The sequence below is a fragment of the Lolium rigidum genome, chromosome 4 (genome assembly GCF_022539505.1).
Source record: "Lolium rigidum isolate FL_2022 chromosome 4, APGP_CSIRO_Lrig_0.1, whole genome shotgun sequence".
Lineage (NCBI taxonomy): Eukaryota > Viridiplantae > Streptophyta > Magnoliopsida > Poales > Poaceae > Lolium > Lolium rigidum.
Genome location: NC_061511.1, coordinates 50,201,207 through 50,224,359, shown reverse-complemented (window position 1 = coordinate 50,224,359; position 23,153 = coordinate 50,201,207). Strand labels below are relative to the sequence as shown.

Here is a 23,153-nt window from a genome sequence, read left to right as displayed (position 1 = left end):
TTCTGTTTTTGACAGATTCTGCCTTTTATTTCGCATTGCCGCTTTTGTTAAGTTGAATGAGTTTCTTGGTTCCATTAACTTTCAGAAGTTTTGTGCAATGTCCAGAAGTCTTAAGAATGATTGTGTCACCTCTGAACATGTGAATTTTGATTATGCACTAACCCTCTAATGAGTTTGCTTGAAGTTTGGTGTGGCAGAAGTTTTCAAGGGTCAATAGAAGAGGGTGATATAATGTGATCGAGAAGAGTGAAAGGTCTAAGCTTGGGGATGCCCCGGTGGTTCATCCCTGCATATTTTAAGAAGACTCAAGCATCTAAGCTTGGGGATGCCCAAGGCATTCCCTTCTTCATCGACAACTTATCAGGTTTCTTCTAGTGAAACTATATTTTTATTCGGTCACATCTTATGTACTTTACTTGGAGCGTCTGTGTGTGCTTTTATTTTTGTTTTGTTATCTTAGTTCTCTGAATAAGTTCATCCTTGTGTGGGAGAGAGACACGCTCCGCTGGTTCGTATGAACACATGTGTTCTTAGCTCATAATATTCATGACGAAGTTTCCTCTTCGTTAAATTGTTATATGGTTGGAATTGAAAAATGCTACATGTAGTAATTGGTAAAATGTCTTGGATAATGTGATACTTGGCAATTGTTGTGCTCATGTTTAAGCTCTTGCATCATATACTTTGCACCTATTAATGAAGAAATACATAGAGCTTGCTAAAATTTGGTTTGCATAATTGGTCTCTCTAAGGTCTAGATAATTTCTAGTATTGAGTTTTGAACAACAAGGAAGACGGTGTAGAGTCTTATAATGTTTACAATATGTCTTTTATGTGAGTTTTGCTGCACCGGTTCATCCTTGTGTTTGTTTCAAATAACCTTGCTAGCCTAAACCTTGTATCGAGAGGGAATACTTCTCATGCATCCAAATCCTTGAGCCAACCACTATGCCATTTGTGTCCACCATATCTACCTACTACATGGTATTTTTCCGCCATTCCAAAGTAAATTGCTTGAGTGCTACCTTTAAACCATTCAAAAGTTATTACCTCTTATTTGTGTCAATGTTTTATAGCTCATGAGGAAGTATGTGGTGTTTTATCTTTCAATCTTGTCATTTACTTCTGACGGACTTTCACAATGGACTAGTGGCTTCATCCGCTTATCCAATAATTTTGCAAAAAGAGCTGGCAATGAGGTTCCCAGCCTCAATTAATTAACTTGCATTAATAATTCTCTTCACATGTTTTGTTCTGATATATCAGTAAGCAACTTAAATTTGCAAATAGACACTCCTCCATGGTATGTGAATGATTGGAAGGCACCCGAGGATTCGGTTAGCCATGGCTTGTGTAAGCAAAAGGTTTGGGGGAGTGTCATCTAATAAATAAAACTAAAGTACATGTGTAAACAAAAGAGAAGAGGGATGATCTACCTTGCTGGTAGAGATAACATCCTTCATGGGAGCCGCTCTTGAAAGTCTGGTTGATAAGGTAGTTAGAGTACCCATTACCATTCGTTGACAACAACAAATACCTCTCAAAACTTTACTTTTATACTCTCTTGATGTTTTCAAAATCAAAGCTCTAGTACAAATATAGCAATCGATGCTTTCCTATTTGAAGGACCTTTCTTCTATTTTTATTGTTGAGTCAGTTTACCTACTTCTCTCCACCTCAAGAAGCAAACACTTGTGAACTGTGCATTGATTCCTACATACTTGCTTATTGCATTTGTTATATTACTCTATGTTGACAATTATCCATGAGATATGCATGTTGAAAGTTGAAAGCAACCGCTGAAACTTAATCTTCTTTTGTGTTGCTTCAATACCTCTACTTTGAATTATTGCTTTACGAGTTAACTCTTATGCAAGACTTATTGATGCTTGTCTTGAAGTACTATTCATGAAAAGTCTTTGCTTTATGATTCATTTGTTTACTCATGTCATTACCATTGTTTTGATCGCTGCATTCATTACATATATTTACAATAGTATGATCAAGGTTATGATGGCATGTCACTTAAGAAATTATCTTTGTTATCGTTTTACTCGCTCGGGACGAGCGTAACTAAGCTTAGGGATGCCGATACGTCTCCAACGTATCGATAATTTCTTATGTTTCATGCTACTTTATTGATGATACCTACATGTTTTATGCACACTTTATGTCATATTCGTGCATTTTCCGGAACTAACCTATTAACAAGATGCCGAAGTGCCAGCTCTCGTTTTCTCGCTATTTTTGGTTTCGTAAATCCTAGTAACGAAATATTCTCGGAATTGGACGAAATCAACGCCCGTGTTCCTATTTTGCCCGGAAGCATCCAGAACACCCGAGAGTCGCCGCAGGGGGGCCACACAGCCCCAGATGATAGGCCGGCGCGGCCCACCCCCTGGCCGCGCGGCCCTATGGCGTCGTCGCCCCTTCGACCTTCTGACGCTGCCCTTTCGCCTATTTAAAGCCTCCGTCGCGAAAACCCTATTACGGAGGACGAAACCCACAGAAACCATCCGAGCCGCCGCCATCGCGAAGCCAAGATCCGGGGGACAGGAGTCTCGTTCCGGCACCCGCCGGACGGGGAAGTGCCCCCGGAAGGCTTCTCCATCGACACCGCCGCCATCTCCACCGCCATCTTCATCACCGCCGCTCGCTCCCATGAGGAGGAGTAGTTCTCCATTGAGGCTCGGGGCCGTACCGGTAGCTATGTGGTTCATCTCTCTCCTATGTACTTCAATACAATAATCTCATGAGCTGCCTTACATGATTGAGATTCATATGATGATGCTTGTAATCTAGATGTCATTATGCTAGTCAAGTGAGTTTTACTTATGTGATCTCCGGAGACTCCTTGTCCCACGTGTGTAAAGGTGACGAGTGTATGCACCGTGTGGGTCTCTTAGGCTATATTTCACGTAATACTTATTCACCTGTTATGAATGGCATAGTGAAGTGCTTATTTATATCTCTTTATGATTGCAATGTGTTTTGTATCACAATTTATCTATGTGCTACTCTAGCAATGTTATTAAAGTAGTTTTATTCCTCCCGCACGGTGTAATGGTGACAAGTGTGTGCACTCGTGTTAGTACTTGGTTTATGCTATGATCATGATCTCTTGTAGATTGCGAAGTTAACTATTGCTATGATAGTATTGATGTGTATTATTCCTCCTACATAAGCATGAAGGTGACAAGTGTGCATGCTATGTTAGTACTTGGTTTAGTCGTTTCGATCTTTCATGCACTCTAAGGTTATTTAAATATGAACATTTAATTGTGGAGCTTGTTAACTCCGCATTGAGGGTTCGTGTAATCCTACGCAATGTGTTCATCATCCAACAAAAGAGTGTAGAGTATGCATTTATCTATTCCGTTATGTGATCAATGTTGAGAGTGTCCACTAGTGAAAGTCTAATCCCTAGGCCTTGTTCCTAAATATCGCTATCGCTCGCTTGTTATCGTTTTATCGCGTTACTACTGTCGCGTTACTACCGCATGTTTACTTCCTCGCAATATTACTACCATCAACCGCCCGCCAGCCAAGCACTTTTTCGGCGCCATACTATCGCTCATATTCATTCATACCACTTGTATTTCACTATCTTTTCGCCGAACTAGTACACCTATTAGGTGTGTTGGGGACACAAGAGACTTCTTGTTTTGTGGTTGCAGGGTTGCATGAGAGGGATATCTTTGACCTCTTCCTCCCTGAGTTCGATAAACCTTGGGTAATCCACTTAAGGGAAACTTGCTGCTGTTCTACAAACCTCTGCTCTTGGAGGCCCAACACTGTCTACAAAAATAGAAGCATCCGTAGACAAGTCCATTGCATTTTGCAAAACGCCCCTACATTTTCCGGTATTCTTTACAATTGTTGTCTCTGTTTCATAGAGTGCATAAGTACGAGATTTATTTTTCCGGATTAAACCACCTAATTTCGAAATTTTCAGTCTGGAGGATTCATTGACTCATACACAAATGATTTCTTATCTCTTTTTTTAGCCATTCATATTCCGTCTTACTCACTGTTACAATTCCTACATGTTTTTTTATCCATTCCTTCAAACAATTTTCATTTCACCATATATGTACATTCACCACACGTTACATGAGATCTGGAGCATTTATTCCTGATTATAAACTGGATCATTTATTCTGCCAAGAATTTTAGTCTAGGAAATCATTTACTTTAGGACGAAGAAAATAAAATGGAAATGAAACCATAATGTATTCCGGCCAGAATAAACTTAAGGAAACCAATACAAATTTTTGGATCTTGTACTTTAAAATGGGAGATTCCTTGAACAAAAGTCAGAAAAAATGAGAAAACGAAAAGATGTTAACTATATTCTGTAAAGAATCATTAATAAAACTGCAATGAAAGTAAGTTTTACAATAGGCAAAAAAACCATAGTTCCAGAGAATCTAAGTTTATACACGTAAGAAAGTTTCATCAAAGTTTCATACACAGAAATACGAATTTGCAAAGGAGATTTATTGGAGTCTCGGCAAAATTAGCTCAGTTTCATACATTTTCGAATTTGAACATAGATTCTTGCACAGGTTCATAAACTTTTTGAAGATCCATACATGATTCACGTAGGATCCACAGATTACAAGATTAAAATCTGGAATATTATAGGAAGCATTTTTTAGGCATTAACTGCAGCCATGAATGAATAACCGAGCAAAAGTGAATTGCCATCCAAAGTGCAAATTAGTACGCACGGGTTGGGAGGAAATAAAATAGATCTAGACACAGCATATCTAGGATATGATTTGGAACAGGAAGCATCACGAACCAAAAAAAATGGATCCAGATTACCATCCACATACATGAACGGCAACATCATGGATCTAGCGCCCCTCCACACATATGAACAAGAAAGAGCAACTAAATCCAGATTGAGAAAAAATAGAAATAAACTCCAAGAACAGGGAGGAAATCTCCAAGAAAAGAAAAGAATAGAAGAAACCAAATCTAGATCGGGACGACCCTCCTTCATGGATGCTGGGTGCGAGCACGAGGCGACCTCCCGGAGGCGCCGCGCGAGGTCATCGTCCACGGGCTTGACTGTCGTCGCCGCGCGGGCACCAGCCTCTAGGTCCAAGGCACTCGACCGTGGGAGAGGGAGGCGGCGGTTGGAGATCGTGGGGAGAGGAGGGCAGAGGAGGCAGGAGGGGCGATGCCCGGGTTGGATCCGTGTGGGGAGGTTGTCCTCTCCACCGCGTACTGTGGGTTAATTCCTCTGTTTCTAAGGGTGGAAAATGCAAATGCTTAAGGACCATTGACCAGAAAGACTTTGCACGAATCTCCAAAAAACGTGAGGCAGAGATAGTGCCGGGGTGCCTTCCCACGTTAGGTAAATCCGCACTCCGCACCTAAGAGCATCCCCACTCGTTGGCGCTCCCCACGCTCAAATCCGGACGAAACAACCGCCGGATTGGACGAAATTAAGTCGTGGGGAGTACCGTATTTCCAGTCGTCCACCCGGAGTTCGGCGGATAGAGTTTAAGTTCAAACAAATCGCCGTCCCGCGCTACAAGCACGGCCGCTTGATCGGCAAAAGGAGCAAAAGGATCGGCCCACAGATCGGCGATCGGAGGGAAATTACACGGAGACAAAGCTCGTCGGCAGTCCCGGCAGGCACGGCGGTGTCCGACGGACCAGCTTCCTCACACGCCGTGGCCGAAACGGCCGCGGCGGCCGGCGAGGAAACAACGGCAGTGGACGTCGAGCGGCCGCAGCCGACGAGGTAGATGGTGAGGTAGACCGGTAGGAGCCGGTGGAGAAGACGAAGGACACGCCGGAGGGGCTCGGAGGATGTCGCTGCGGTGGCCCTTGTACCAATTCCTCGTCTCCTCGTCCATCGGCTCCATGTCGCCGCCGCCCATCGAGAACGCCAAGTCCGTATTCCTCTTCTTCGCCGCCGCCGTCGTCTTCGGCGAGTGCGATCCGGCGCCCTGGTTGGCGAGCATCTCCCGCCACCTGCCGTCGAACTTGTCGTTCCTTCCGTCGGCGTGCGACATCAAGTCGGCCAAGCACTTGTCGATCGACGCCCGCATCTTGTCGGCGGGACCGTCCGTCCGTTTGAGCTCTTTCAGCCTTCTTCTCGGCCGAGTTCGGGCGCCCTTCCGACGCGCAAGCCGCCGGCGCGTCGGGGTTGTACTGCTCGGTCTTGCTCTTCGAGAGGGTTGTGCGATTTTCCTTCCACTTCTCGCAGTGCTCGAGGCGGGCGTAGACGTTGAGGAACTTGAACTGCAGGCCGGTGTCGTCCGCATACATGTCCAAAGCTCGGCGCAGCTGGGGAAAAAAGAGCACGACGAAACGGGTCAGCTAACGACGATGTACCTCGGTGATGCAGGGTCGACGGAACATACCTTTTGCTCCAAGTCATGGCCGCTGATCGGCCGTTTCTCGATCTCCTCCTGTACGCCGTGCCATTTCCTGCACGCCGTCTGCATGATCCCCCAATGGGTGGCCATTGCCTTCTCTCCCGGTACACGTTCATGTTCGTCTTGTTGAAGTAGGGATCGACGAGTTTGCGTTCCTCGTACGCCTGCTTCACTCGAAGCCAATAGGTGTCGAACGACTGATTGGCACCGATTATGCCGTTCGTGGACACGGTCATCCAAGCTTCGGCGAGGCACTCCTCTTCCTTCGACGTCCATTTGATACGTGGTTCGGCAGGCGGCGAGTCCTTCCTCTTCTTCTTCCCCTTCGACAGGTTGACGTCGGCTTGAGTTGTCTCTCCTTGTTCTTCGTCTTCTTGTTCTTCGACGGCTTGGCTTCCATCGGCAACATCCTCCACATGATCCTTGCGCGCTGCCACAGCTGCCGTCGCCCTCGCCTCCTCTTGCGTGAAGAACCCCGGGCTCGCGGCGGCGGCGTCCATGAAGAACCTCGGGCTCGCAGCGGCGGCGGCGGAGCCGGAGGTGATCATCTCGTGGATCGCCTCATCGTTCGGCGCCGCCGTCGCACTGAACGGTAGCGGCCCTCGTCGCATGACCGGCGAGGTGCCCTCGAACTGGCCGCCGCTGCCGCCGATGTCAAGCTCGGGCGGCGACGGCGTGAACCTGGACGGTTGGACGTAGGCGCCCTCTTGGAACATGGCAGTCATCGACGACGAGTACATCGTAGGGGAGAAGGACGACGGGGAACTGCTTATACCTTGCGCCGGCCATTGGCCGGGGAACATGGAGCCGCCGCCGCCGCTGAAGGCCATGCTCATCTTCCTCGCTTGCTCCTCCTGGGCCGCCTCCGCCGCCCTCTTAGCGGCGGCTTTTTCACCCTCGCCGCCCGCGTGCCTTGTTTCGATGTCGCGCCGTTTCTCGTCCGCCGCCCACCGTGCGTTCGTCATGCCCGGCGGCCGCTCCTTCCTCGCCCGCGGCTTCCTCGTCGTCCCCTTCGGCGGCATTGTGGTGGACGAGAAGATGAGGAGGAGAGCGGTGGTGGAGGAGAAGGCGCCGCCGGAACTCGGAACTCGGAAGACGAGGGGAATGGAGAAATTCGGCGGGAGAGAATGGGGATATGCAAGCAAATTGGAGGGAATGGAGGGAAAATCGACAGGATTTGGTTTTCCTGTCGCCGACTACGCGGGTCCACACGGTGTTTCGCGCCAAAACGTTTCATCCGGAGTCCCCGAGCGCGCCCCGGGGGACCGGGGACGGCGTGGGCTCGCCGGATGGATGAAGGGCCAAATCCGGACGAAAATGAGGAACCGGGGGCGCTACTGGGCCGATTTTCGCCGTCCGGATGTAAAAAATGCTCGCCGGGGGCCTCGTTGGGGGGGCGAGTAGAGATGCTCTAAGCCCTATCTAGGGCAAACTGAGCTATCTGCTCCCAATCTCTGTCTATAAATATACATCACTCGGCCAAACACAGTTCCACACACAGCACCAAAAGCTAGCTAGTCGCTTCATCAGTTCGGGCACGCCTTCGATTTAACTGGTGAGTACGCTGTACGCAACAAGTATCAATCTTCCTGTTTTTGCATTATAGAAACCTCAATGCCTCAGTTAAGCTCGGTTTATCGATCTCAACCAGTGCAACGATGATGAGCTCCTCCACCGATGTCGCCGCCCCTGCGCCTAAGAAGACGTCGTGGCCGGAGCTGGCAGGGAAGACCATCAAGGAGGCCAGGGAGATCATCCTCAAGGACATGCCTGACGCCGACATCGTCGTCCTGCCCGAGGGCTCGCCGGTGACCAAGGACTTCAGGACCAACCGCGTCCGTATCTTCGTCGGCACCGTCGAAGGGACCCCCCACGTCGGCTAGCTTTGTTGCTCTTTGCTTCCTGTTAAGAGCCAGCATATACATGCTCGCTCACGAATAAATGAAGAAAGAATCCATCCAGTTTGATCGGTTCATCGTGTTTCTCTGGAGTACAATCGATCATCTGTGTGCTTTGTGCTGTTGAAGCTGTTCTTTGGTGTGGTCTTGGCGAGTGATACCTTTCATCCACTCCGACGATATATCAGTGCCGCAGTAGCCGGTATGTGTTTAGTTGTAGTCTCGGCTGCACAGTACCATTCGACTGCAGCGGCAGCACATGTGTCTTGGGGTTGGATCGGATTGATGCATTTCGCCCCTCCGACAATGCAAATGTTAGTGATATGCACTTCCAGATGACACATTATCTATTTCCTTTGGTGGTAGTTGTGGTTCTCGCGCGATTGAAAGAGGCTAGTCTGAATTGTGTGCAACCTAGTCGACCAACAGCTTTTGTTTAGTCCTGAATAAACTAGTTCACAACGACCCTCTAAGTCGCAATTTTTTTTACATGACTCACCTAGGACAATTTTTCTATTTAGAAAAGCATGTGGTCCACCATCGGCATGTTGTATTGTGATCCAAATTCATATACTAAAGGGAGGCTAACTTCTGACGAGCGGAACGAGGCCCGTCGCCGGAGGCTTGGGCCGATATATACATCTTGTAAGCCGCCGGCTAGGGTTTATCAGATTATAAGATAACCCACGGCGTTTGTAAACACTCCCCGATATAGTGAAGTTTTGCTGGCTGGCGCCCGTGGTTTTTTCTCCTTCTGTGTTGGAAGGAGTTTTCCACGTTAAATCTCGTGTCTCCGCTGCATATTCCTTTATCGTTCTTCGTTATTTGCTTGTCGCTTTTATAACAAGTGGTATCAGAGCCCGTGTTTCAATCTAGGGTTTTGCGACATGTCTTCCTTGAAGTTCGATCTACCGCAGCTGGATTACACCACGAGATTTTCTCTGTGGCAAGTGAAGATGAGGGCGATCCTCACCCAATCTTCTGATCTGGATGAATCTCTTGATGGATTTGGCAAGAAAGATGCCAAGACCTGGACCGACGATGAAAAGAGGAAAGATCGTAAGGCCTTTTCTTTAATTCAGCTTCATCTATCCAACAATATCTTGCAGGAAGTGCTAGCTGAGAAATCCGCAGCGGCGCTGTGGTTGAAACTGGAATCGATCTACATGTCCAAAGATCTAACCAGTAAGATGCACGTGAAGATGAAGTTGTTCTCGCACAAGCTGCAAGAAGGTGCGTCAATGATGAATCACCTATCGATCTTTAAAGAGATCGTTTCGATTTGCTCGTCCATGGAGGTAAAGTATGATGATGAGGATCTCGCTCTTATACTGTTAGTCTCGTTGCCTAATTCTTTTGCGAATTTTCGAGACACCTTGTTATACAGTCGTGATGAACTAACCCTTGCCGAAGTTTATGAGGCCCTCCAACACAGGGAAAAGATGAAATCTATGGTGCAGGCAGAGGGTTCGTCATCTAAGGCAGAAGCACTGCAGGTCCGAGGTAGGACCGAGAACAGAAATAACAACTGCAACAACTACAACAGAGATAAGAGCAAGACCGACAGAGGTCGCTCAAAGTCCAAGGGACGAGATGGTAAGTTCTGCAAGTACTGTAAGAAAACCATCCATAATATTGATGATTGCTGGAAGTTGCAGAACAAAGAGAAAAAAAACGGTACTTACCAACCGAAAAACAAATCTGAGGGTGATGGTAAGGCTGCTGTTGTTTCCAGTGATAATTCTGAAGGCGATTGCCTAGTTGTGTTTGCTGGTTGTGTTTCTGGTAATGATGAGTGGATACTTGATTCTGCATGTTCGTTTCATATTTGCTGTAACAAAGACTGGTTCAGTTCTTATGAGTTTGTGCAGAGTGGGGATGTTGTACGTATGGGAGATAACAACCCACGTGAGATCGTGGGCATTGGCTCCGTTCAGATCAAGATGCATGATGGCATGACACGCACTCTGACATATGTGAGACACATACCTGGCATGGCCAGAAATCTGATCTCTCTCAGTACCCTTGATGTTGATGGGTACAAACACTCCGGTTCTCGCGGAGTTCTAAAGGTATCAAAAGGTTCTCTCGTTCACATGATAGGTGATATGAATTCTGCGAAATTATATGTTCTTAGAGGTAGCACTTTGTCTGGTATTGCTGCTGCTGTTATTCCTGATGAACATGGTAAAACTAATCTGTGGCATATGCGTCTTGGACATATGAGTGAACATGGCATGGCAGAATTGCACAGGAGAGACCTGCTAGATGGCTGCAATTTGAGTAAGTTTGAGTTCTCGTGAGCACTCGCATTTTTGGTAAGCATAAAAGAGTTAAATTCAATGCTTCCGTTCATACCACTAAAGGGATTCTAGATTATGTGCATGCTGATGTGTGGGGACCTTCCCGCAAGACTTCTCTTGGTGGTGCAAATTACATGCTTACTATCATAGATGATTACTCCAGAAAAGTGTGGCCTTTTTTTCTGAAACATAAATCTGATGTGTTTGATGCTTTTAGAAAATAGAAAGTTATGGTAGAGAAGCAAACAGAAAAGAAAGTTAAATTGCTTCGTACTGACAATGGCATGGAGTTTTGTTCTACTGTTTTCAATGATTACTGCAGCGACGAAGGCATTGTCAGGCACCACACCATCCCATATACTCCTCAACAGAATGGTGTGGCGGAGAGGATGAACAGAACCATCATCTCCAAGGCTCGCTGCATGTTGTCCAATGCTGGTATGCATAGACGTTTCTGGGCTGAAGCAGCCTCCACCGCTTGTTACTTGATAAACAGGTCACCTTGCATTCCGCTTGATAAGAAAACTCCTATTGAGGTATGGTCCGGTTCACCTGCTGATTATTCACGGTTGAGAGTTTTTGGTAGCACTCGCTTATGCTCATGTTGATAATGGAAAGTTAGAGCCTAGGGCTCTTAAGTGTGTGTTTCTTGGTTATGGTTCAGGAGTTAAGGCATACAAGTTATGGAATCCTGAAACTAAGAAAGTTTTGCATAGCAGGAATGTAGTCTTTAATGAGGCTGTCATGTTTTATAAGAGTTCATCTACAGATGTTACTGATGCTGTTGATTTTTCTGATAATTCTGATGATGAGCAACAGAGGATTAGCATGCAGGTGGAGCACGTGGAGGAGAAAGAAAATGATGTTGCTGAAAATGATAACACCGTTGTTCAAGCACTCACCACCTGTTTTGCAGCAAACAAATAGTTCCATTGTTGTCGATAGACCGAGGCGTAACAAAGGTCCACGTCCTCGTTTGATTGAAGAATGTAATCTTGTACACCATGCTTTGAGTTGTGCTGAACAGGTGGAGCATGATACTGAACCTGCTACATATACTGAGGCCGTTGCATCCGTTGACCGCGTGAAGTGGATTTCTGCTATGCAAGAGGATATGCAATCGCTTGACAAGAATGGCACATGGGATGTTGTGCCCTTGCCTAAACAAAAGAAGGCTGTCCGCTGTAAGTGGATATTTAAAAGAAAGGAAGGTTTGTCACCTAATGAGCCGCCGAGGTTTAAGGCAAGGTTAGTAGCAAAAGGTTTCAGCCAAATTCCAGGTATTGATTATAATGATGTATTTTCTCCGGTTGTGAAGCATAGTTCTATTCGTGCATTCTTTGGTATTGTGGCTATGCGTGATCTTGAGCTTGAGCAGCTAGATGTAAAGACTGCTTTTCTGCATGGTGAGCTTGAGGAGGAGATATACATGGACCAACCTGAAGGTTTTGTTGTGCCTCGGTAAGGAGGATCTTGTTTGCAAGTTGAAGAGGTCCCTTTATGGTCTGAAACAGTCTCCAAGACAGTGGTACAAAAGGTTTGATTCATTTATGCTTGCACATGAGTTTAAGAGATCTAAGTATGATAGTTGTGTTTATCTCAAGTTTGTTAATGGATCACCAATATACTTGCTGTTATATGTTGATGATATGTTGATTGTTGCCAAGAGCAAGAAAGAGATCACTACTTTAAAGTCACAGTTAAGTAGTGAGTTTGAGATGAAGGATCTTGGTGCTGCTAAGAAAATACTAGGTATGGAAATTACAAGAGACAGAAAATCTAGTGTGTTATTTCTTAGTCAAGCAAAATTACATTCGTAAAGTTCTTCATCGTTTTAATATGCATGATGCAAAGTCTGTTAGTACACCTATTGCTCCTCACTTTAAGTTGTCAGCATTGCAATGTCCTAGTACTGATGAAGATTTTGAGTACATGTCTCGAGTTCCATATTCTAGTGCTGTTGGTTCCTTGATGCATGCCATGGTTTGTTCTCGTCCTGATTTGTCATACGCTATGAGTTTGGTCAGTCGATACATGGCTAATCCTGGTAAAGAACATTGGAAAGCTGTTCAGTGGATTTTCAGGTACCTTCGTGGCACATCCAAAGCTTGCTAGAAGTTTGGCAAGACCGGTGAGGGACTCGTAGGCTATGTGGATTCAAATTTTGTTGCCGATTTGGATAAGAGAAGATCCCTCACAGGTTATATGTTCACTGTTGGTAGATGTGTTGTGAGTTGAAAGGCAACGTTACAACATGTTGTTGCCCAATCTACGACCGAAGCAGAATATATAGCAATTAATGAAGCTTGCAAAGGGTCTGTTTGGTTGAAAGGTTTGTATGCTGAGCTTTGTGGAGATGATTCTTGCATTAACTTGTTTTCTGATAGTCAAAGTGCAATATACCTTACTAAAGATCAAATGTTCCATGAGAGGACAAAGCACATTGATATCAAGTACCATTATGTTCGCGACATTGTTGCTCAAGGTAAACTGGAGGTATGCAAGATAAGTACTCATGATAATCCTGCTGATATGATGACAAAGCCAGTTCCTATTTCCAAGTTTGAGCTTTGCTCGAGCTTGGTTGGTATAACTATTTAGCCCAAGTGGCTGTTGGCGCTAGCAAGTATTTTCTTTGTTGTTCAGGAGTTTGTTGAAGTTCATGCTACAAGATGGAATTTGTCTCAAGGTGGAGTTTGTTGTATTGTGATCCAAATTCATATACTAAAGGGAGGCTAACTTCTGACGAGCGGAGCGAGGCCCGTCGCCGGAGGCTTGGTACGGTACGGATTGTTGGCACCGCCTATATATACATCTTGTAAGCCGCCGGCTAGGGTTTATCAGATTATAAGATAACCCACGGCGTTTGTAAACACTCCCCGATATAGTGAAGTTTTGTCGGTCGGCGCCCGTGGTTTTTTCTCCTTCTGTGTTGGAAGGAGTTTTCCACGTTAAATCTCGTGTCTCCGCTGCATATTCCTTTATCGTTCTTCGTTATTTGCTTGTCGCTTTTATAACACGGCACCTCATAAATGGGGGACTATGAGCCGACACGCATCGGCCAAGGTCCAAAATGGATGATCTTTGTCGTATCATATTGGCCATGAAAATTTTCCATATGTCTGTTTGCGAAATGAACCCCTGTGGCAATGGACATGTTTAGTGATGATCATTGTTATAGACTTAAGACTTCTAAAGCATAACCCGACATGTTTAAGTGAGATTGCATGAATGAAGCTGACGCGCGCCGACAATGGAGATGATCCTAGATCTGTGAGTGTCGGCCAATGATTATGGGGCTAAATCTGATCGTTTCTTTTATATATGTATATTACTACCTAAGCTAGGGTGAGTCTACCGTGTTTTGACAGATCTAGAAGGGGGGGAGCTTGTTGCTACTTCCTTTGTTCTATAATTTTATCATGATTATAGTCTAAATGTTGAGCGACATTCCAAGAACTTACCTATACATATGTGTGGGCATGATTTTCAGCAGCAATGCGCTATTAATCTATTATTACTTCCTCCGTTCAGAAGTAACTCTAATCCTCCTCCACTTATCTAGATATGAATATATTTAGACGTACCATAGTGTGTAATGTCAAAGTTAAGTCATTTTTTTAAAGTTGAGCCACTTATTTCCGAACACATAACAGCTAGATTGAATCAATCAGACCTCCTTTTACCCGAATGGACGGACCGTGCGACTTGCCATGAACGATCGAGCCAACAAGCACTAGTGGAGAAGAGGCCTAAGAGCATCTCCAGCCGCGTCCCCCAAAGCGTCCCCCAAACCGCGCCGGATCGAGCGTTTGGGAGACGTGTTTTGTTCGTGCCGCGTTTGGGGGACGTCGCTCCCCAGCCGCGTCCCCAAACGCCGCCCCCAAATGAATATTTGTGCACGAAAATAAAGATTTTCATTCAATTTTGATTATATATTACAAAGTTTGAATGAAAACGGCTAGATTTCATCTAAACCTAGACTACTGACCGCCCGGCGGCGCGTTCGACGGCCCCGCCCCGTCGTCGCCTCCCCTACGCCGCAGCTCCTCCTGCGCGCGCCTCCTCTCCTTGCGAGCGGCGGTGGCCAGACGGTGCCGCTCCCGCCGCGCGTCCTCCGCCGTCCCCTGCTGCGCCGCTTGGAGGGAGAGCTCGATGGCGCGACGAATATGCGCCTCTTCGCGGGCACGGGCGTCGTCCCGGGAGCTTCTTCTCCGACTTGAAGGACTCGACGAGGGCGCGTTGCTGATCGGCCGTCTCGTCCGGGTGCGGCCCGTCGTCGTCGGACCGGCCGAACTCATCGTCGTCGCCGTCCTCCACCTCGGTCTCCTCCGCCCGGCCTCCTCCTCCTCCATTGGCGCCTCCTCCTCCACATCCGTTGGCGCCTCCATCATCGCCGCCGCTAACGCGTCGGCCTCCCCCGCCAACCGCTCCGCCCGCCTCCCCCATAGCGCCGTCGCCGCCGCCTCCCGCCGCCGACGCTCCTCCGCCGTCACCCGCTCGCCGGAGCTCGATCGACTCACGCCGGCGGCGCTCGATCGAGTCACGCCGTTCACGGAACAGCGCCTGCCGCTCATCGCGCTGGCGGCGGCGCTCGTCAGCCCATCGCTGCTCCATCTCCTCCCGGTACCGGCGCCGTCGCGCCTCTTGCCCCGTCGAGGCGTCGAATGCCGCAACGGTGTCGCACTGCTGCTCCTGCCACGCTGCTGCCGCCGCGGCCTCCTCAGCTGCGGAGGCAGGGCGGAGAACGCCGCTAGATCCGCCGCCTGCTGGCGGGCCTCCTCCTCGAGTGCCTCCTCTAGTGCCGCACGCCGCCGCCGGGCCGGAAGTGGAGGAGACGGCGGTGGAGGGAAGTGGCCATCGCCGGGGCGGTTCGCCATTGCCACTGGTGATGGAGGAGACGGCCGTGGAGCGACGAGGGCTGTGTTTGTTGCCGGCGGGGTGTGGTGGCTACCGTTGATGAGCCGGGAGACCTTTTATAGACGCCGGCGTCGGGAAGAAAGCGCGGGAACAGACGAGAAGAGGCGGGAAGATCGCGCGGGAACGGGCGGTGGCGTGCGAACGCCGGCGACACGTGGAGGCTGCGCAGCACCGACGAGACGTCTCGCCTGCCCCTCCGTCGCCATTAAGGCAAAGATGCCGCTGCGAGCGAATAACTTCCGTCGCGAGGTAGGCGACGGTTAGGTTAAAATTAACTGTGCCGCTGACGCGTCGGCCCCGCGCCTCCTCGCCTCTCATTTCGTTGTGTCCGGCGTGCCCGGTGCGTCCCCTGTGGGACGGGGACGGGCTCGGGGCGCCGGACACCGTATAGGGGCGCGCCGGACAAAAATGGCCTTTGGGGGACGCGGCTGGAACGCTTTTTTTGTCCGGCGCGCCCCAAATCCCTTTGGGGAATGCTTTGGGGGACGCGACTGGAGATGCTCTAATGTCGCGGGTGGTAAGCCCCTTTTGTCACGGGCGGCCAGCCGCGACAACGGAGGCGCGATAAAAGGTCTACCTTTTGTCGCGGGTCTCTTACCACCCGCGACATATGGTCGACCACGTGGCAGACGCGGGGCGCGCAGGGGACAGACCCTTATGTCGCGGGCGGTATTACCACCCGCGGCAAAAGGTCCTCTACGTGGCGCTCGCAGAAACCTGCTGCTTTAGGGTTTGAGGGGTGCAGCCCCCCGCCCCCCGCCACCGCCCCCTTTTATTCGAAATAAAAGTTGCATATATTTATACGCTACTAGAACTTGTACACACGTTCATTTATATATAGATTGATCAACCAAATATTGGAAACAAAAGTCGATTCCCCTTACATATATATATACATGAGCTCACGACTACCGGGACTAATTAAACATCGGGAGAGGGAGAGCGCCTATTTGGACTAAACAAGCCGTTGTTGTCTATTACTTCTCTAAGCAAAAGTCCCGCCACTTCCTCCGCAATTCCTAGTAGGTGTTCCTTTGGTTGGAGTGTGTCCCGCATGTAGTCGACCTATATAGGAAAATGAGATGAGTATGACTATATCAATGTTGATAACGAAATATTGACGAAAATAAATAAAGTTGTGAATGTTATTGCTTACGTTGAATTTATTATTGTTCGCTTCTCGTTGGTTAACATGCGAATGAACTCGCAAACGTAGTATCCACATAGATTCGTCCCTTGTGGCTGCTGGGCGCACGGTATAGGAGTAAATGTTAGCTTCTCCGCCTGGTACCCTTAATGTTTTTCTTGAAAGCTTTCCAAGTCCCGCCGTACAAAAGAATGATTGAATGAGTGGATAATTAATTGATATCTCACAAAAGATATAGCGCGGCGATGAAGGAAATTACACTTGGAGCAACTTCTGCAGGTCGCGGAACCCGTCCAGGCCTCTACTCATTGGGTCCCTTACTTCAACTATTCCCTTATCAAGTTGAATGTCTAGTAGAATCCAGTGGAAGCTGCACATATTTATGTATATATGTCAGGAATTATACTTAACATAGAGTAAGCAAAACTGAATGTGCATAAAAGATCATTAAGACTCTCACTCGTAGTTGTAAGGAAACAGTACTGAATCACAGAAATTTTGCTCCCCCAAAAACCTTAGTAGGTTTCCCCCCGTTTCTTCGCCTTTATGCTTTACCGTTTCAACATGTACTTTATCTGGGTCAACAAACCCAATATTGATAATATTATTACTTTTGCATTCACTGATCTTCAGTCTGCATAAGAGAACACATAAGATATAATGAGTATATGCAATGAAAACAAACATGAACTGAATGAAAATGAACTTAGATGTAGTTAACAACTTAATTACAAGCAATAGCAGCTCATGAGAGATTTGTCGAGGGCTTCTAAATTGAATAACTGCCAGAGTTCATTCATCTCAATATGGATCTCCTCCTTTCAGTAGTAATATTCACGTGGGATCTTCGCCATGATGTACCTTTGGTTCTCCTTGCATGCATCAAGGTACCACTGATGCAAATTCCGCATATGCGTTGGCATTTTTTGCAGCCGCTCTCTGCTGACCAAGTCGGCCCCGTAGACAAATGTAGGAGCTATGTCAGCAGTGGGTAGTGCAAGCATCTGCGGCACCCAACAAAGCCTCCACGGTACAGCCCATCGAAGCCGCTAGCTCCGCAGCTTCTTCCATATTGAAACCTTCACCATGTTGTTCGTACAGCTTGGGAACATCAAACACTTTGAGTGCTGGGATCGATTGTTTGTCCTGTTCTCCGAGCAAGGGAAATCCCTTTCTTTTTTTTGCCTTGTGTCGTTTGCTTGGGCGCCTTGAGGGGTGCACTTGTCTTCTTCCCGGCTGATGATTTGCTCGTGCTAGCACTATCCTTCTCCTTAGCCTTGTCATCCTCCTTCTTCTTAACCTCGTCATCCTCCTTCTTCTTCTTAGCCTTGTCATCAATTACCCTCGCAAGGTGGCGTGTATAGTCATCCTTCTTCTCGTGTAAGTCATATATTGCGATGGTGTGTTCAGAAAAGAAATAGCATATGATTTTTGCTTCTCGGTGTATGGCTCTGGCGCTGGAGGTTTTGGCTTATGGAAATGATCATAGTTGTGTTTCGCAACAGCGGCCGCATTTTCCTCGACAGTAAGATCCCAAGGACGGGGGGGAGGAACCTTTGGTACTTTTGGGAGGGGCGACAACTTGCGGGTAGGACTCTTGAAACGCTTCCGGCCGGGTGCATACCGAGTCTTAGTGGGCGGAGGCGGCGGCGCCGGAGATGGAGATGGACTACGGATGTCGTGGTCGACGTCGTACCCATGGGGGGATGGTGTCGACATGTGATCGGTAGGAGGAGGTGATGGTGGCCTGCGATCACCGGGAGGAGGTGATGGTGGCCTCGCGATCACCGGGAGGAGGTGATGGTGACCCGGGACGACCGGTACTAGGGGCTACCCAGCTCGGCAGCTTGATGTTCTTCTTTTCCCGCAGAATGATTTCTCCCAAGCACCTCTCGGAGTGTAACCCCCATCACCTCCGAGGATATCGAGCCGCAATGTCTCCCACGACGGCACAACCGAATCCACCCCGACACGAGCATAGCCAGCCTGGAATCTCATTGCCATGCCATGTTGCCGGCTCACCTTCGGCTCCAAATGCGGTAAGACATAGCCGACCGCCACCTTAACGGATACGTTCCCGAACACGTCATGGAGATCACAAGGTGTTTGCTCCTTGATTCCATCCATGGGGTCGCCAGACCGCCATCTATCATCTTTAAAGGCGGTGCCACCTCCGAGTCGGCAACGCTCGTCGTCTCGTCGCCGAGATATGCCGGTGGTATTATCTCGGCCGGCGCTGTCCTTTTAGTTCATTTATCTCCAGCCTGCCGCTGCTGAATCTCCCGCCGCCGCCGGTCAAGTCGGCGTTGGAACTCGGCCATCCGGTCATTCTGCACCTCCAGCTCACGTTGTTTAGCTCTCGCTCGGCTTCTATAAGTCTCTGCGTCGTCCGGAAACCCAAGCGACCACGGAACACTAGGGCCGAAGCCTCTTGTTCGTCCTCCCTTCTCAGGATTACCGAGGACAAGCGTCAGCAAGTCTTTCTCTCTATCGGGAGCAAAGTTTAGTTTTCCCGCCTTTATATCTGCCGTCACTTCAATCCATTTTTCCCTGGGTACCCTAACCCTGCTGTCACTTTCAACAATGTTCCCTGTCTTCATGTCATACTCACAACCATGCGCGAGGAACCAATTTCGAGCCCTCAAGTCCCATCCTTCTCGTATGGGTTCTGGAGTGATCCCATTCTGCTCCATCTCAGCCTCTTGTGCTTCCCACTTAGGCATGGCTACTTCGTAGCCCCCTCGCCCCGTATGATGGTGATATTTCTTTTCGCTTGCATTCTTCTTGTTTATCTTGGACAGGTTCACAGCCTCCTCTGATTCTTTGTACTTCACAGATTCTTCCCAATTATGCTCCTGCTTCGCTAGATAGTTCTCGAACACTGGAGGCTTCTTCTCGGCCTTATAAGTTGCCCATAACCGGTTCTTATACGCTCGGAAAAGTTCCCCCATCTTCTTAAGAGCCCATTTCTTCACTAGCGCCCTCTGCTTAGCATTCTCAGACTCCGATCCCAAATCTGGCAAAGTGAAATGTGCCATGAGGTCGTCAAAAAGTGTGTCTTTGTACCTATCGGCAACGTGATTTTCGGACACCTCTTGGTCTTGTTCCATTCTCTAATAGTGATCGGGAGAGAATCCCTAACCAGAACTCCGTACTGATTTTTAAATTTCGTTCCGACAGCTGGGGGTGCCACAGGTTGGCCTTTCGGTGATATAGCTTCAATTGTGAAGTGGTCTTTTTTGGTCAGCTTCTTTGCCGGGCCTCGTTTCTCCAACTTATCTTCGGAGGCCTAAGAGAATAAAAATTAATTAATTTATATACATATGTACATATAGAATTCTATTAATGCCTCTATACTAATCGTATACCTCGTCACCGGAGCCGTCGGCTTCTCCATCACCGGAGCCGTCGGCTTCTCCATCACCGGAGCCATCGGCTTCTCCATGACCGGAGCCGCCGGCTTCTCCATGACCTGAGCCGCTGGCTTCTCCATCACCGGAGCCGCCGACTTCTCCATCACCGTAGTCGCGGATTATGTTCGCGAAAATGTCTTCCTGTTCCAAGTCCCGTTCGAATGGATCCATTGTTTCTGCAAAAAATTAAATCGATAAGTACATGTTCTAACCCTAACCCTAATCAAACACTAACCAAACCCTAACCCTAACCACAGATGGGGTAGGCTCAAGGAGGGGAAGTCTCGGCGTGGAGAAGGGAGAAGAGGGCGCGTCAGGTAGAGGATCTCGACAATGCTCACGTGTTTGCGAGAGGGAGAGGGTGTCGGCAACGCGTGTTTGCGAGAGGGAGAGGGTCTCGGTGGCGCGTGTTTGCGAGAGGGAGAGGGGTGTCGGCGCGTGTTTGCGAGAGGGAGAGTGCGCGTGTTTGCGAGAGGGAGAGGCGTGTCGGCGCGTGTTTGCGAGAGGGAGAGTGTGCGTGTTTGCGAGAGGGAGAGGGGTGTCGGCGAGTGTTTGCGAGAGGGAAAGGGCGCGTGTTTGCGAGAGGGGGAGGGTGTCGGCGATGGGTTTTTGCGAGGGGGGAGGGAGTTGACGTCGGTTGTTTGCGAGAGGGGTCTCGGCGGGTGTTTGCGAGAGGGGTGTCGGCGGTTACAACAAAATTTAAACTACAAATTTTTTACAAAAAAATTAAACTAACTAATTACAACAAAATACTTACAACAAAATTTGAACTAACTAATTATCTAACTACAAAATTTGTACAACAAAATTTAAACTAACATACTAAAATGTCTATATACTAAAATACTTACAAAAAAAATTAAACTACTAATTATCTAACTACAAAATTTATACAACAAAATTTAGCAAAATATGGTGTTGCCACCCGGTGGCACTACCCCCTCATGAGATGTCGTTCATTCTTGCTTCTAGATTCGTGCTGCATACAACTAAGTGACGAAAGGGCTTGCTCTAATTACCAACACAACCTGCAAATCTACTTACATGACTGCACCATGCCGCAGTGTTCAGTCACACCACTTCTAGGAAACGGGGCCCATTGAAGTAGGGGGAAACAGGTCGCGGTCTCCACAGTGAAAGGACAAAGCCATTGTGAAGATGGATTTTGTATGTGTTTTTTAAGGGCAGAAACGAAGCTCCTTTAAGTTTCAGGTTGGTGTATACAACACATTAGTAGTGCCGACAGTAAACTAGCACGCTGCCACGGTATCCGTATTTGATGCAGCAGTTGCAGCGCGATATGCGCAGTCAATAGGTCAGCTAAGGTTGCGCTGTATGGTGCACTACTTGTTTACCCTAGAGCATGCATGCAAGCTGCATGCACAGCATCTTAAAATCGGGTGAAACGCGCTGTAGAGAGGTGGGAATTTTTTTCTCTAGAGCTACCACACGCGGACGGGGACTTTTGGCTCACAGTTGCAATGCACCCCCATCTAGTGACCACACATTCAAGCTGTCAGAACCAAGTTTTTAATGCAGTGTATTACCGAATGAATAAACCCAGAATCTGGACTGAAGGAATACCCAGTCTTGTACGCCGCATATGTATTTGGTGTCATAACTGCGATCCATTGGTACAGAAAATAACAGAAACTTTTTTGGCGTTGAATTGCAATGTGCGACGAGGAATTTCGGTTGCCGTCGACGGTGACCTCGTCCGCGCATCCCAGGATGCCGTCCAAGGCTACAATGGGACCTCATGTCCTGGAATACACTGGTGGCGGCGACGGGCCCGACGGTGGGCAGGAAAGAGGAGGCGGCGGCGACCAGGGAAGAAAAGCCAGCGGTGAGATGCACGGCCTAGTTATCCTTGGGGGGGGGGCTAGAGGAGCTCCGCGTCGCCGCGTGGAGCATATGTACCTGCCGAAACGTCGGGGCACGCCCGTGCCCCCAGAACAGGACGAGCTCGCCGAGCTCCTTCCGGCAGGCAACGGGCGGCGACGGCCTCGTGGGACTCCCTGGGGTGCATCTTCTCGAACACCGACTGCGGGTCTCGTCGTCGGGGCATGCTGGCGGGTTTCGCCGAGGAGCGCGCGACGGGGGTTGCCGATGTGGCCGGTGGTCGCCGGCGCGGTCCCCTGCGAAGGAAACGGCCGAGAGGCGACGGAACCCACCGGCTGCTCGTCTCCGGTGCGGCGACTGCCGGTACGGTACGAGCGCCCTACGCGCCCACGTCCAGCTATGCACAGCGCCGCCGAGCCGCACCAGCGCGCTGGCCGTGCACTTCGTCCCAAGCTTGGAGACGCCGCTGCCGAGGGATGCGGCCGAAGGCGGGGATGCAGGGTGGGCCAAAGCAGTGTTTCTCTCAGAAAATACGTCGGTGCACAACAGTAAAGAAAATACGTGAGTGGATTCGATGAGCCATCCACAGGTGTGTGAACGTTGGGGGATTGAACCTGAGAGCATCCATGCATTTTCGTGTATAATACAGGTAGGCCGAGCTGACTTTCACGGCAGAGAAGCATCTCGCTCTCCCAGATGGCAACCCACACGGCTGACCAGTGGTTAGTTCATAAGCTTTGTATTTTGGTATAGCGTTCATCATAACGCTGCATGCATGCAGAGCATCGGTACGACGCGACAGGGGAGTAAATTTTCGGCGCAGTTTGCCACGTGCGTGAGCTGACATAAGCTGTGTATATCGCTGCAAAGTGTTGTACTCACTGACTTTGCATGCGTATAATTAGGGTAGAATATAGTTTACATAGCGCAATGTGCAAATCTCGGCAGCTCAACACGAATCTTAAAACACTCATCCGAGGGCAGCCACGTGGGGGGCAGTGCCACCCGGTGGCAACAAATCCACTCTCCAAAATTTATACAACAAAATTTATACTAACTAACTAATACTAAATTTAAACTAGCAATTTACTAATACAAATTTTAACTAATACATAGAAAACTTACAAAAAAACTAATACAAAATTTAAAATAACTAACTATACATATACTAAATTTAAACTAGCTAACTTAATTAACTAATTAACTAACAATATTACAAAAAAGTTAAA

The 23,153-nt window shown here is 48.3% G+C and overlaps 1 protein-coding gene across 1 annotated transcript; it reads left to right on the top strand.

The window, feature by feature from the left end:
- Window positions 1-7,924: 7,924 nt before the first annotated feature.
- On the top strand, window positions 7,925-8,284 carry LOC124650410 (subtilisin-chymotrypsin inhibitor-2A-like). Its single transcript, XM_047189940.1, has 2 exons — window positions 7,925-7,956; window positions 8,053-8,284. Exon 2 carries the CDS (start codon window positions 8,060-8,062, stop codon window positions 8,282-8,284), a length of 225 nt encoding a protein of 74 aa, XP_047045896.1. The 5' UTR covers window positions 7,925-7,956; window positions 8,053-8,059.
- Window positions 8,285-23,153: the final 14,869 nt, after the last annotated feature.

Coding starts and splice junctions, on each gene's coding strand:
- LOC124650410 (XM_047189940.1), top strand. CDS start 8,060: ATGATGAGCTCCTCCACCGATGTCGCCGCCCCTGCGCCTAAGAAGACG.